A 14,864-nucleotide genomic window follows, 5' to 3' on the forward strand; every position below is an offset into this window, starting at 1 on the left:
TTATGCTGAATGCTATTTTATAGATGATGTGACATATTTTCAGCAAAAATAGATATCCCCCATATATTAACTTCTTCTAAAAAATATTTCAAGTTATCTTGCGACGTCACGCTTGACAACAACGCAGAGCGTCAATATAAACGTGTTACTCAACGCAATTCTTTTGCTTGCTGCTGTTATCTGGTAAGATGTCTAAACAAAAGATTATATAAAATGTGTATTATGTAGATACCATAATGTATGTTTTAAAGATGTAGCAAACAAATACAAACACACACACCTATAGTTATAGTTAGTTATAGTTATAGTTATTTTCCAGTACAGGAACAATATGTTCCTCTACACCGGACTCTATTATACATGTAATATGTTCTCATGTTTAAATATTAGAGTTCACTTCCATCTATGGTTGCCTTATAATTATAAAGTATTTCCTGATTTTTCCATATTTTGTCCAGTCTATTCTTGAAAGTGTTTATATTAGGTGCCGATACAACGTCCTCGGGAAGACCGTTCCACATTTTTACAGTTCTAATACCAAAGCTGTTTTTCCTTAGTGTAGTTTTGAATTGTTGCGGGAAGATCATTTTTGAATTCCNATATTCCGCTTATTATCTTATATAGTTCAATCATATCCCCTCTAGCCCTTCTGTATGATAGTGTTGGGAGTTCCAGCTTTTGTAGTCTTTCTTGGTATGTTGAGTTTTTCATTCCCGGTAAACTCCTAGTTGCTCTGCGCTGCACGGCTTCCACTCTATCAATATCTTTTGCTTGATACGGTGCCCAAACAGAACCTATCTGCCGTCGCGTTATCTGAAGTTTAACTGAAAATTTACGAAGTGAAAAAGAAAGAACCGTTCTGATTTGACAAAACTAAGTGATATCTTCAAATATGAAGTTATAACCTTACGTATATTTCACTGTCGTGAAATAAAAAGTGGATAATTTTTGATATTTCACTAGTCAACATGTAATAAATTAATTATAATTCTTTTAATATTTTAACCACCTATTATATTATTGATAAATGACATCATAACTGCGTTACCTACACAGTAAAAGCGATATTTGCCTTGTTCCGAGCTAATACACATCAATATCAATACAAATACCACAACCTGTTATATTTCATTGACATTGTGGGAGAATCCACTTCTCTACTCGATATTGGGTTGTATTGATGGCTTTTACAGAGCGTTGTTGAATGTGAGATTGTTTTCTTTGCAGTTATAAAGATAAGGTGTTGAAGCAGATCAAACTGACAGTTGTTCCAAGTAAGTGTTTGATTTCTCGTCATATTAAGAGCAGCAAGATATACAAAGGTTGACTTGTCAGATTCAGAATAGAATGCTGAAATTTGCAGGAGAAAACAAAAACGTCCAAAATGCTAGACAGTTATCGTGATAGGAGCACTGTACTGACAAGTCATCATGGGACTATGTAAACATGTAATCAGGGTACTGGGTAGACATGTTATCAGGGGACAGTGTAGACATGTTATCAGGGTACTGGGTAGACATGTTATCAGGGGACAGTGTAGACATGTTATCAGGGGACAGTGTAGACATGTTATCAGGGGACAGTGTAGACATGTTATCAGGGGACAGTGTAGACATGTTATCAGGGGACAGTGTAGACATGTTATCAGGGGACAGTGTAGACATGTTATCAGGGGACAGTGTAGACATGTTATCAGGGGACAGTGTAGACATGTTATCAGGGGACAGTGTAGACATGTTATCAGGGGACAGTGTAGACATGTTATCAGGGGACAGTGTAGACATGTTATCAGGGGACAGTGTAGACATGTTATCAGGGGACAGTGTAGACATGTTATCAGGGGACAGTGTAGACATGTTATCAGGGGACAGTGTAGACATGTTATCAGGGGACAGTGTAGACATGTTATCAGGGGACAGTGTAGACATGTTATCAGGGGACAGTGTAGACATGTTATCAGGGGACAGTGTAGACATGTTATCAGGGGACAGTGTAGACATGTTATCAGGGGACAGTGTAGACATGTTATCAGGGGACAGTGTAGACATGTTATCAGGGGACAGTGTAGACATGTTATCAGGGGACAGTGTAGACATGTTATCAGGGGACAGTGTAGACATGTTATCAGGGGACAGTGTAGACATGTTATCAGGGGACAGTGTAGACATGTTATCAGGGGACAGTGTAGACATGTTATCAGGGGACAGTGTAGACATGTTATCAGGGGACAGTGTAGACATGTTATCAGGGGACAGTGTAGACATGTTATCAGGGGACAGTGTAGACATGTTATCAGGGGACAGTGTAGACATGTTATCAGGGGACAGTGTAGACATGTTATCAGGGGACAGTGTAGACATGTTATCAGGGGACAGTGTAGACATGTTATCAGGGGACAGTGTAGACATGTTATCAGGGGACAGTGTAGACATGTTATCAGGGGACAGTGTAGACATGTTATCAGGGGACAGTGTAGACATGTTATCAGGGGACAGTGTAGACATGTTATCAGGGGACAGTGTAGACATGTTATCAGGGGACAGTGTAGACATGTTATCAGGGGACAGTGTAGACATGTTATCAGGGGACAGTGTAGACATGTTATCAGGGGACAGTGTAGACATGTTATCAGGGGACAGTGTAGACATGTTATCAGGGGACAGTGTAGACATGTTATCAGGGGACAGTGTAGACATGTTATCAGGGGACAGTGTAGACATGTTATCAGGGGACAGTGTAGACATGTTATCAGGGGACAGTGTAGACATGTTATCAGGGGACAGTGTAGACATGTTATCAGGGGACAGTGTAGACATGTTATCAGGGGACAGTGTAGACATGTTATCAGGGGACAGTGTAGACATGTTATCAGGGGACAGTGTAGACATGTTATCAGGGGACAGTGTAGACATGTTATCAGGGGACAGTGTAGACATGTTATCAGGGGACAGTGTAGACATGTTATCAGGGGACAGTGTAGACATGTTATCAGGGGACAGTGTAGACATGTTATCAGGGGACAGTGTAGACATGTTATCAGGGGACAGTGTAGACATGTTATCAGGGGACAGTGTAGACATGTTATCAGGGGACAGTGTAGACATGTTATCAGGGGACAGTGTAGACATGTTATCAGGGGACAGTGTAGACATGTTATCAGGGGACAGTGTAGACATGTTATCAGGGGACAGTGTAGACATGTTATCAGGGGACAGTGTAGACATGTTATCAGGGGACAGTGTAGACATGTTATCAGGGGACAGTGTAGACATGTTATCAGGGGACAGTGTAGACATGTTATCAGGGGACAGTGTAGACATGTTATCAGGGGACAGTGTAGACATGTTATCAGGGGACAGTGTAGACATGTTATCAGGGGACAGTGTAGACATGTTATCAGGGGACAGTGTAGACATGTTATCAGGGGACAGTGTAGACATGTTATCAGGGGACAGTGTAGACATGTTATCAGGGGACAGTGTAGACATGTTATCAGGGGACAGTGTAGACATGTTATCAGGGGACAGTGTAGACATGTTATCAGGGGACAGTGTAGACATGTTATCAGGGGACAGTGTAGACATGTTATCAGGGGACAGTGTAGACATGTTATCAGGGGACAGTGTAGACATGTTATCAGGGGACAGTGTAGACATGTTATCAGGGGACAGTGTAGACATGTTATCAGGGGACAGTGTAGACATGTTATCAGGGGACAGTGTAGACATGTTATCAGGGGACAGTGTAGACATGTTATCAGGGGACAGTGTAGACATGTTATCAGGGGACAGTGTAGACATGTTATCAGGGGACAGTGTAGACATGTTATCAGGGGACAGTGTAGACATGTTATCAGGGGACAGTGTAGACATGTTATCAGGGGACAGTGTAGACATGTTATCAGGGGACAGTGTAGACATGTTATCAGGGGACAGTGTAGACATGTTATCAGGGGACAGTGTAGACATGTTATCAGGGGACAGTGTAGACATGTTATCAGGGGACAGTGTAGACATGTTATCAGGGGACAGTGTAGACATGTTATCAGGGGACAGTGTAGACATGTTATCAGGGGACAGTGTAGACATGTTATCAGGGGACAGTGTAGACATGTTATCAGGGGACAGTGTAGACATGTTATCAGGGGACAGTGTAGACATGTTATCAGGGGACAGTGTAGACATGTTATCAGGGGACAGTGTAGACATGTTATCAGGGGACAGTGTAGACATGTTATCAGGGGACAGTGTAGACATGTTATCAGGGGACAGTGTAGACATGTTATCAGGGGACAGTGTAGACATGTTATCAGGGGACAGTGTAGACATGTTATCAGGGGACAGTGTAGACATGTTATCAGGGGACAGTGTAGACATGTTATCAGGGGACAGTGTAGACATGTTATCAGGGGACAGTGTAGACATGTTATCAGGGGACAGTGTAGACATGTTATCAGGGGACAGTGTAGACATGTTATCAGGGGACAGTGTAGACATGTTATCAGGGGACAGTGTAGACATGTTATCAGGGGACAGTGTAGACATGTTATCAGGGGACAGTGTAGACATGTTATCAGGGGACAGTGTAGACATGTTATCAGGGGACAGTGTAGACATGTTATCAGGGGACAGTGTAGACATGTTATCAGGGGACAGTGTAGACATGTTATCAGGGGACAGTGTAGACATGTTATCAGGGGACAGTGTAGACATGTTATCAGGGGACAGTGTAGACATGTTATCAGGGGACAGTGTAGACATGTTATCAGGGGACAGTGTAGACATGTTATCAGGGGACAGTGTAGACATGTTATCAGGGGACAGTGTAGACATGTTATCAGGGGACAGTGTAGACATGTTATCAGGGGACAGTGTAGACATGTTATCAGGGGACAGTGTAGACATGTTATCAGGGGACAGTGTAGACATGTTATCAGGGGACAGTGTAGACATGTTATCAGGGGACAGTGTAGACATGTTATCAGGGGACAGTGTAGACATGTTATCAGGGGACAGTGTAGACATGTTATCAGGGGACAGTGTAGACATGTTATCAGGGGACAGTGTAGACATGTTATCAGGGGACAGTGTAGACATGTTATCAGGGGACAGTGTAGACATGTTATCAGGGGACAGTGTAGACATGTTATCAGGGGACAGTGTAGACATGTTATCAGGGGACAGTGTAGACATGTTATCAGGGGACAGTGTAGACATGTTATCAGGGGACAGTGTAGACATGTTATCAGGGGACAGTGTAGACATGTTATCAGGGGACAGTGTAGACATGTTATCAGGGGACAGTGTAGACATGTTATCAGGGGACAGTGTAGACATGTTATCAGGGGACAGTGTAGACATGTTATCAGGGGACAGTGTAGACATGTTATCAGGGGACAGTGTAGACATGTTATCAGGGGACAGTGTAGACATGTTATCAGGGGACAGTGTAGACATGTTATCAGGGGACAGTGTAGACATGTTATCAGGGGACAGTGTAGACATGTTATCAGGGGACAGTGTAGACATGTTATCAGGGGACAGTGTAGACATGTTATCAGGGGACAGTGTAGACATGTTATCAGGGGACAGTGTAGACATGTTATCAGGGGACAGTGTAGACATGTTATCAGGGGACAGTGTAGACATGTTATCAGGGGACAGTGTAGACATGTTATCAGGGGACAGTGTAGACATGTTATCAGGGGACAGTGTAGACATGTTATCAGGGGACAGTGTAGACATGTAATCAGGGTACAGTGTAGACATGTTATCAGGGGACAGTGTAGACATGTTATCAGGGGACAGTGTAGACATGTTATCAGGGGACTGTGTAGACATGTTATCAGGGGACTGGATAGACATGTTATCAGGGGAATGTTTAGACATGTTATCAGGGGACAGTGTAGACATGTTACCAAGGGACTGTGTAGACATGTTATCAGAGGACTGTGTAGACATGTTATCCAGGGACTGTTTAGACATGTTATCAGGGGACAGTGTAGCCATGTTACCAAGGGACTGTGTAGACATGTTATCAGGGGACAGTGTAGACATGTTATCAGGGGACTGTTTAGACATGTAATTTTAGGGGACAGTGTAGACATGTTATCAGGGGACAGTGTAGACATGTTATCAGGAGACTGTGTAGACATGTTATCAGGGGACTGTGTAGACACGTTATCAGAGGACTGTGTAGACATGTTATCCAGGGACTGTTTAGACATGTTATCAGGGGACTGTGTAAACTTGTAATCAGGGGACAGTGTAGACATATTATCAGGGGACAGTGTAGACATGTTATCAGGGGACTGTGTAGACATATTATCAGGGGACAGTGTAAACATGTAATCAAGGGACAGTGTAGACATGTTATCAGGGGACAATGTAAACATGTAATCAGGGTACAGTGTAGACATGTTATCAGGGGACTGTTTAGACATGTTACCAGGGGACAGTGTAGACATGTTATCTGGGGACTGTGTAGACATGTAACCAGGGTACAGTGTAGACATGTAATCAGGGGACAGTGTAGACATGTTATTAGGGGACAGTGTAGACATGTTATCAGGGGACTGTTTAGACATGTCATCATGGGACTATGTAAACATGTAATCAAGGTACCGGGTAGACATGTTATCAGGGGACTGTTTAGACATGTTATCAGGGGACAGTGTAGACATGTTATCAGGGGACTGTGTAGACATGTTATCAGGGGACTGTGTAGACACGTTATCAGAGGACTGTGTAGACATGTTATCAAGGGACTGTGTAAACATGTAATCAGGGTACAGGGTAGACATGTTATCAGGGGACTGTTTAGACATGTTATCAGGGGACAGTGTAGACATGTTATCAGGGGACTGTGTAGACATGTTATCAGGGGACTGTGTAGACACGTTATCAGAGGACTGTGTAGACATGTTATCAAGGGACTGTGTAAACATGTAATCAGGGTACAGTGTAGACATGTTATCAGGGGACTGTTTAGACATGTTATCAGGGGACAGTGTAGACATGTTATCAGGGGACTGTGTAGACATGTTATCAGGGTACTGTTTAGACATGTTATCAGGGGACTGTGTAAACATGTAATCAGGGTACTGAGTAGACATGTTATCAGGGGACAGTGTAGACATGTTATCAGGGGACAGTGTAGACATGCTATCAGGGGACAGTGTAGACATGTAATTAGGGTTCTGCGTAAATACGTTACTTGGGTAATGTGTAAACATGTTATAAGGGTACTGTGTAGAAATTTTATAATGGTACTGTGTAGAAATGTTAACACAGTACTGTGTAGACATGTTATCATGGAACTGTGTAGACATGTTATAATTGAACTATGTAGACATGTTATCAGGAAACTGTATACATGTTATTAGGGGACTGTGTAAACATTTTATCAGGGGCCGTGTAGACATGTTATCAGGGGACTGTGTAGACATGTTATCATGGAACTATGTAGACATGTTATCAGGAGACTGTGTAGACAGGTTATTAGTGGACTGTGTAAACATTTTATCAGGGGCCGTGTAGACATGCTATCAGGGGACTATGTAAACATGTTATCAGGGGATCGTGTAGACATGTTATCATGGGACTGTGTAGACATATTATCATGGAACTATGTAGACATGTAATCAGAGTACTGTGTAGACATGTTATGAGGGGAATGTGTGAACATGTTATCAGGGGACAGTGTAGACATGTTATCAGGGGACAGTGTAGACATGTTATCAGGGGACAGTGTAGACATCTTATCAGGGGACAGTGTAGACATGTTATCAGGGTTTTGTGTAGACATGTTATCAGGGTACTGTGTAGACATGTCATCAGGTTACTGTGTAGACATGTTATCAGGGTACTGTGTAGACATGTAATTAGGGTTCTGCGTAGATACGTTGTTCGGGTAATGTGTAAACATGTTATAAGGCTACTGTGTAGAAATGTTATAAGGGTACTTTGTAGAAATGTTAACACAGTACTGTGTAGACATGTTATCAGGGGACTGTGTAGACATGCTATCATGGAATTATGTAGACATGTTATCAGGGTGTTGTGTAGACATGTTATCAGGAAACTGTGTAGACATGTTATTAGGGGACTGTGTGAACATGTTAACAAGGGACTGTGTTGACATGTTATCATGGAACTATGTAGACATGTTATCAGAAGACTGTGTAGACATGTTATTAGGGGACTGTGTAAACATTTTATCAGTGGTCGTGTAGACATGTTATCAGGGGACTGTATAGACATTTTATCAGGGGAATGTGTAGACATGCTATCATTGAACTGTGTAGACATGTTATCATGGAACTATGTAGACATGTTATCAGGAGATTGTGTAGACATGTTATTAGGGGACTGTGTAAACATTTTATCAGGGACAGTGTATACATGTCATCAGGGGACAGTGTAGACATGTTATCAGGGGACTGTGTAGACATGTTATCAGGGGACAGTGAAGACATGTGATCAGGGGCCGTGTAGACATGTTATCAGGGGACTGTATAGACATGTTATCAGAGGCCTGTGTAAACATGTTATCAGGGGACTGTTTAAACATGTTATCAGGGACTGTGTAAACATGTAATCAGGGTACAGTGTAGACATGTTATAAGGGGACTGTGTAAACATGTAATCAGGGAACAGTGTAGACATGTTATCAGGGGACTGTTTAGACATGTTATCAGGGGACTGTGTAAACATGACATTGTAATCAGGGTACAGTGTAGACATGTTATCAGGGGACTGTGTAAACATGTAATCAGGGAACAGTGTAGACAGGTTATCAGGGGACAGTGTAGACATGTTATCAGGGGACTGTGTATACATGTTATCAGAGGACAGTGTAGACATGTTATCAGGGGACTGTTTAGACATAGTATAAGGGTCTGTGTAGACATGTTATTAGGGGACTGTGTAAACATGTTATCAGGGGACTGTGTAGACATGTTATCAGGGGACAGTGAAGACATGTGATCAGGGGCCGTGTAGACATGTTATCAGGGGACTATGTAAAGATGTTATCAGGGGACCGTGTAGACATGTAATTAGGGTTCTGCTTAGATACGTTATTCGGGTAATGTGTAAACATGTTATAAGGGTATCATGGAACTATGTAGACATGTTATAACGTAACTATGTAGACATGTTATTAGGGTGATGTGTAGAAATGTTTTCAGGAAACTGTGTAGACATGTTATCAGGGTACTGTGTAGACATGTTATCAGGGGACTGTGTAGACATGTTATCAGGGTACTGTGTAGACAGTTTATCAGCTCAGGAAACTGTGTATACATGTGGGTACTGTGAAAACATGTAATCATGGAACTATGTAGACATGTTATAACATAACTATGTAGACATGTTATTAGGGTGATGTGTAGACATGTTATCAGAATAATGTGTAACCATGTTATCAGGGTACTGTGTAAACATGTTATCAGTGTAATGTGTAGACATGTCATTAGGGTACTATGTATACATGTTATCAAGGTACTGTGTAAACATGTTATCAGGGGACAGTGTAGACATGTTATCAGGGGACTGTGTAGACATAGTATAAGGGTATGTGTAGATATGTTATCAGGGGACTGTGTAGACATAGTATAAGGGTCTGTGTAGACATGTTATCAGGGGACCGTGTAGACATGTAATAAGGGTTCTGCGTTAATACGTTATGCGGGTAAGGTGGAAAAAATTTATAAGGGTACTGTGTAGAAATGTTATAATGCTAATGTGTAGAAATGTTAACACAGTACTGTGTAGACATGTTATCAGGAGACTGTGTAGACATGCTATCATGGAACTGTGTAGACATGTTATAATGGAACTATGTAGACATGTTATCATGGAACTATGTAGACATGTTCTCAGGAAACTGTGTATACATGTTATTAGGGGACAGTGTAAACATTTTATCAGGGGCCGTGTAGACATGTTATCAGGGGACTACGTAAACATGTTATCAGGGGACTGTGTAGACATGCTATCATGGAATTATGTAGACATGTTATCAGGGTGCTGTGTAGACATGTTATCAGGAAACTGTGTAGACATGTTATTAGGGGACTGTGTGAACATGTTAACAGGGGACTGTGTAGACATGTTATTACGGAACTATGTAGACATGTTATCAGAAGACTATGTAGACATGTTATTAGGGTACTGTGTAGACCGTTTATCAGGAAAATGTGTAGACATGTTATCTGGGTACTGTGAAAACATGTTACCATGGAACTATGTAGTAATTTTATAACGTAACTATGTAGACATGTTATTAGGGTGATGTGTAGACATGTTATCAGAATAATGTGTAAACAGGTTATCAGGGTACTGTGTAAACATGTTATCAGTGTACTGTGTAGACATGTCATTAGGGTACTCTGTATACATGTTATCAAGGTACTGTGTAAACATGGTATCAGGGGACAGTGTAGACATGTTATCAGGTGACTGTGTAGACATAGTATAAGAGTCTGTGTAGACATGTTATTAGGGGACTGTGTAAACATGTTATCAGGGTGATGTGTAGACATGTTATCAGGGGTCTATGTAAACATGTTATCAGGGGACCGTGTAGACATGTAATTAGGGTTCTGCGTAAAAACGTTATTCGGGTAATGTGTAAACATGTTATAAGGGTACTGTGTAGAAATGTTATAAGGGTAATGTGTAGAAATGTTATAAGGGTAATGTATAGACATGTTATCTGGAGACTGTGTTGACATGCTATCATGGAACTGTGTAGACATGCTATCATGGAACTATGTAGACATGTTATCATTGAACTATGTAGACATGTTATCAAGAAACTGTGTATAAATGTTATTAGGGGACTGTGTAAACATGTAATCAGGGGCCGTGTAGACATGTTATCAGGGGACTATGTAAACACGTTATCATGGAACTATGTAGACATGTTATCATTGAACTATGTAGACATGTTATCGAGAAACTGTGTATAAATGTTATTAGGGGACTGTGTAAACATGTAATCAGGGAACAGTGTAGACAGGGTATCAGGGGACAGTGTAGACATGTTATCAGGGGACTGTGTAAACATGTTATAATTGAACTATGTAGACATGTTATCAGGAGACTGTGTAAACAGGTTATTAGGGGACTGTGTAAACATTTTATCAGGGGCCGTGTAAACATGTTATCAGGGGACAGTGTAGACATGTTATCAGGGGAATGTGTAGACACGTTTTTAGGGGACTGTGTGAACATGTTATCAGGGGACTGTGTAGACATGTTATAATTGAACTATGTAGACATGTTATCAGGAGACTGTGTAGACATGTTATCATGGAACTATGTAGACATGTTATCAGGAGACTGTGTAAACAGGTTATTAGGGGACTGTGTGAACATGTTATCAGGGGCCGTGTAAACATGTTATCAGGGGACAGTGTAGACATGTTATCAGGGGAATGTGTAGACACGTTTTTAGGGGACTGTGTGAACATGTTATCAGGGGACTGTGTAGACATGTTATAATTGAACTATGTAGACATGTTATCAGGAGACTGTGTAGACATGTTATCATGGAACTATGTAGACATGTTATCAGGAGACTGTGTAAACAGGTTATTAGGGGACTGTGTGAACATGTTATCAGGGAACCGTGTAGACATGTTATCAGGAAACTATGTAGACATGCTATCAGGGGACTGTATAGACATGTTATCAGGGTTTTGTGTAGACATGTTATCAGGGTACTGTGTAGAAATGTTATCAGGGTACTGTGTAGACATGTTATCAGGGTACTGTGTAGACATGTAATTAAGGTTCTGCGTAGATACGTTGTTCGGGTAATGTGTAAACATGTTATAAGGGTACTGTGTAGAACTGTTATAAGGGTACTTTGTAGAAATGATAACACAGTACTGTGTAGACATGTTTTCAGGGGACTGTTTAGACATGTTATCAGGGGACAGTGTAGACATGTTATCAGGGGACTGTGTAGACATGTTATCAGAGGACTGTGTAGACATGTTATCAGGGTACTTGGTAGACATGTAATCAGGGGACTGTTTAGACATGTTATCAGGGGACAGTGTAGACATGTTATCAGGGGACTGTTTAGACATGTTATCAGGGGACAGTGTAGACATGTTATCAGGGGACAGGGTAGACATGTTATCAGGGGACTGTGTAGACATGTTATCAGGGGACTGTGTAGACACGTTATCAAAGGACTGTGTAGACATGTTATAATAATAATAATAAATTCTTTTATTTAGACAGGGTAACATATTTAGATTTTCATCTATTTTACAATATGGCCCTGTAAACATGTTATCAGGGGACTGTTTAGACATGTTATCAGGGGACTGTGTAAACATGTAATCAGGGGACAGGGTAGACATGTTATCAGAGGATAGTGTAGACATGTTATCAGGGGACTGTGTAGACACGTTATCAAAGGACTGTGTTGACATGTTATAATAATAAAAATAAATTCTTTTATTTAGACAGGGTAACATATTTAGATTTTCATCTATTTTACAATATGGCCCTGTAAACATGTTATCAGGGAACTGTTTAGACATGTTATCAGGGGACTGTGTAAACATGTAATCAGGGTACATTGTAGACAAGTTATCAGGGGACAGTGTAGACATGCTATCAGGGGACTGTTTAGACATGTTACCAGGGGACTGTGTAAACATGTTATCAGACATAGTATAAGGGTCTGTGTAGGCATCTTATTAGGGGACTGGGTAAACATGTTATCAGGGGACCGTGTAGACATGTTATCAGGGGGCAGTGTAGACATGTTATCAGGGGACTGTGTAAACATGTTATCAGGGAATGTGTAAACATGTTTTCAGGGGACTGTGTAAACATGTTATCAGGGGACTGTGTAGACATAGTATAAGGGTCTGTGTAGACATCTTATTAGGGGACTGGGTAAACATGTTATCAGGGGACCGTGTAGACATGTTATCAGGGGACTATGTAAACATGTTATCAGGGGCCCGTGTAGACATGTAATTAGGGTTCTGCTTAGATACGTTATTCGGGTAATGTGTAAACATGTTATAAGGGTATCATGGAACTATGTAGACATGTTATAACGTAACTATGTAGACATGTTATTAGGGTGATGTGTAGAAATGCTATCAGGAAACTGTGTAGACATGTTATCAGGGTACTGTGTGGACAGTTTATCAGGAAAACGTGTAGACATGTTATCTGGAGACTGTGTTGACATGCTATCATGGAACTGTGTAGAAATGTTAACACAGTACTGTGTAGACATGTTATCAGGAGACTGTGTTGACATGCTATCATGGAACTGTGTAGACATGCTATCATTGAACTATGTAGACCTGTTATCATGGAACTATGTAGACATGTTATCAGGAAACTGTGTATACATATCTGTTATCAGGAGACTGTGTAAACAGGTTATTAGGGGACTGTGTAAACATTTTATCAGGGGCCGTGTAGACATGTTATCAGGGGGACTATGTAAACATGTTATCATGGAACGGGGACAGTGTAGACATGTTATCAGGGGACTGTTTAGACATGTTATCAGGGGACAGTGTAGACATGTTATCAGGGGACTGTTTAGACATGTTATCAGGGGACAGTGTAGACATGTTATCAGGGGACTGTGTAGACATAGTTGTAAACATGTTATCAGGGGACCGTGTAGACATGTTATCAGGAAAATCTGTAGACATGCTATCAGGGGACTGTATAGAAATGATATCAGGGTTTTGTGTAGACATGTTATCGGGGTACTGTGTAGACATGTTATCAGGGTACTGTGTAGACATGTTATCAGGGTACTGTGTACATGTTATCAGGAAAATATGTAGACATTCATGGAACTATGTAGACATGTTATCAGGAGACTGTGTTGACATGCTATCATGGAACAGTGTAGACATGCTATCATTGAACTATGTAGTCCTGTTATCATGGAACTATGTAGACATGTAATCAGAGTACTGTTTAGACATGTTATTAGGGGACTGTGTGAAAATGTTATCAGGGAACCGTGTAGACATGTTATCAGGAAAATCTGTAGACATGCTATCAGGGGACTGTATAGAAATGTTAACAGGGTTTTGTGTAGACATGTTATCAGGGTACTGTGTATACATGTTATCAGGGTACTGGGTAGACATGTAATTAGGGTTCTGCGTAGATACGTTGTTCGGGTAATGTGTAAACATGTTATAAGGGTACTGTGTAGAAATGTGATAAGGGTACTGTGTAGAAATGTTAACACAGTACTGTGTAGACATGTTATCATGAGACTGTGTTGACATGCTATCATGGAGCTGTGTAGACATGCTATCATTGAACTATGTAGACCTGGTATCATGGAACTATGTAGACATGTTATCAGGAAACTGTGTAGACATGTTATTAGGGGACTGTGTGAACATGTTATCAGGGAACCGTGTAGACATGTTATCAGGAAAATATGTAGACATGCTATCAGGGGACTGTATAGAAATGTTATCAGGGTTTTGTGTAGACATGTTATCAGGGTACTGTGTATACATGTTATCAGGGTACTGGGTAGACATGTAATTAGGGTTCTGCGTAGATACGTTGTTCGGGTAATGTGTAAACATGTTATAAGGGTACTGTGTAGAAATGTTAAAAGGTTACTTTGTAGAAATGATAACACATGGAACTATGTAGACATGTTATAACGTAAATATGTAGACATGTTATTAGGGTGATGTGTAGAAATGTTATCAGAATAATGTGTAAACATGTTATCAGTGTACTGTGTAGATATGTCATTAGGGTACTCTGTATACATGTTATCAAGGAACTGTGTAAACATGTTATCAGGGGACAGTGTAGACATGTTATCAG

General features: G+C 40.9%; 1 protein-coding gene across 2 annotated transcripts in view; it reads left to right on the forward strand.

Moving 5' to 3' along the window:
* The window catches only part of LOC110463644 (NXPE family member 4-like), a 53,678-nt gene that overhangs the window by 15,800 nt on the left and 23,014 nt on the right, over window positions 1-14,864 (forward strand). For both annotated transcript variants that reach the window (XM_021518429.1, XM_021518428.1), the window contains exon 5: window positions 1,228-1,274. In XM_021518429.1, coding sequence (XP_021374104.1) covers window positions 1,228-1,274 — 47 coding nt within the window. The remainder of the gene's footprint in view (window positions 1-1,227; window positions 1,275-14,864) is intronic.

Source organism: Mizuhopecten yessoensis, unplaced genomic scaffold, assembly GCF_002113885.1.
Source record: "Mizuhopecten yessoensis strain PY_sf001 unplaced genomic scaffold, ASM211388v2 scaffold10919, whole genome shotgun sequence".
In the NCBI taxonomy this organism is placed as follows: Eukaryota; Metazoa; Mollusca; class Bivalvia; order Pectinida; family Pectinidae; genus Mizuhopecten; species Mizuhopecten yessoensis.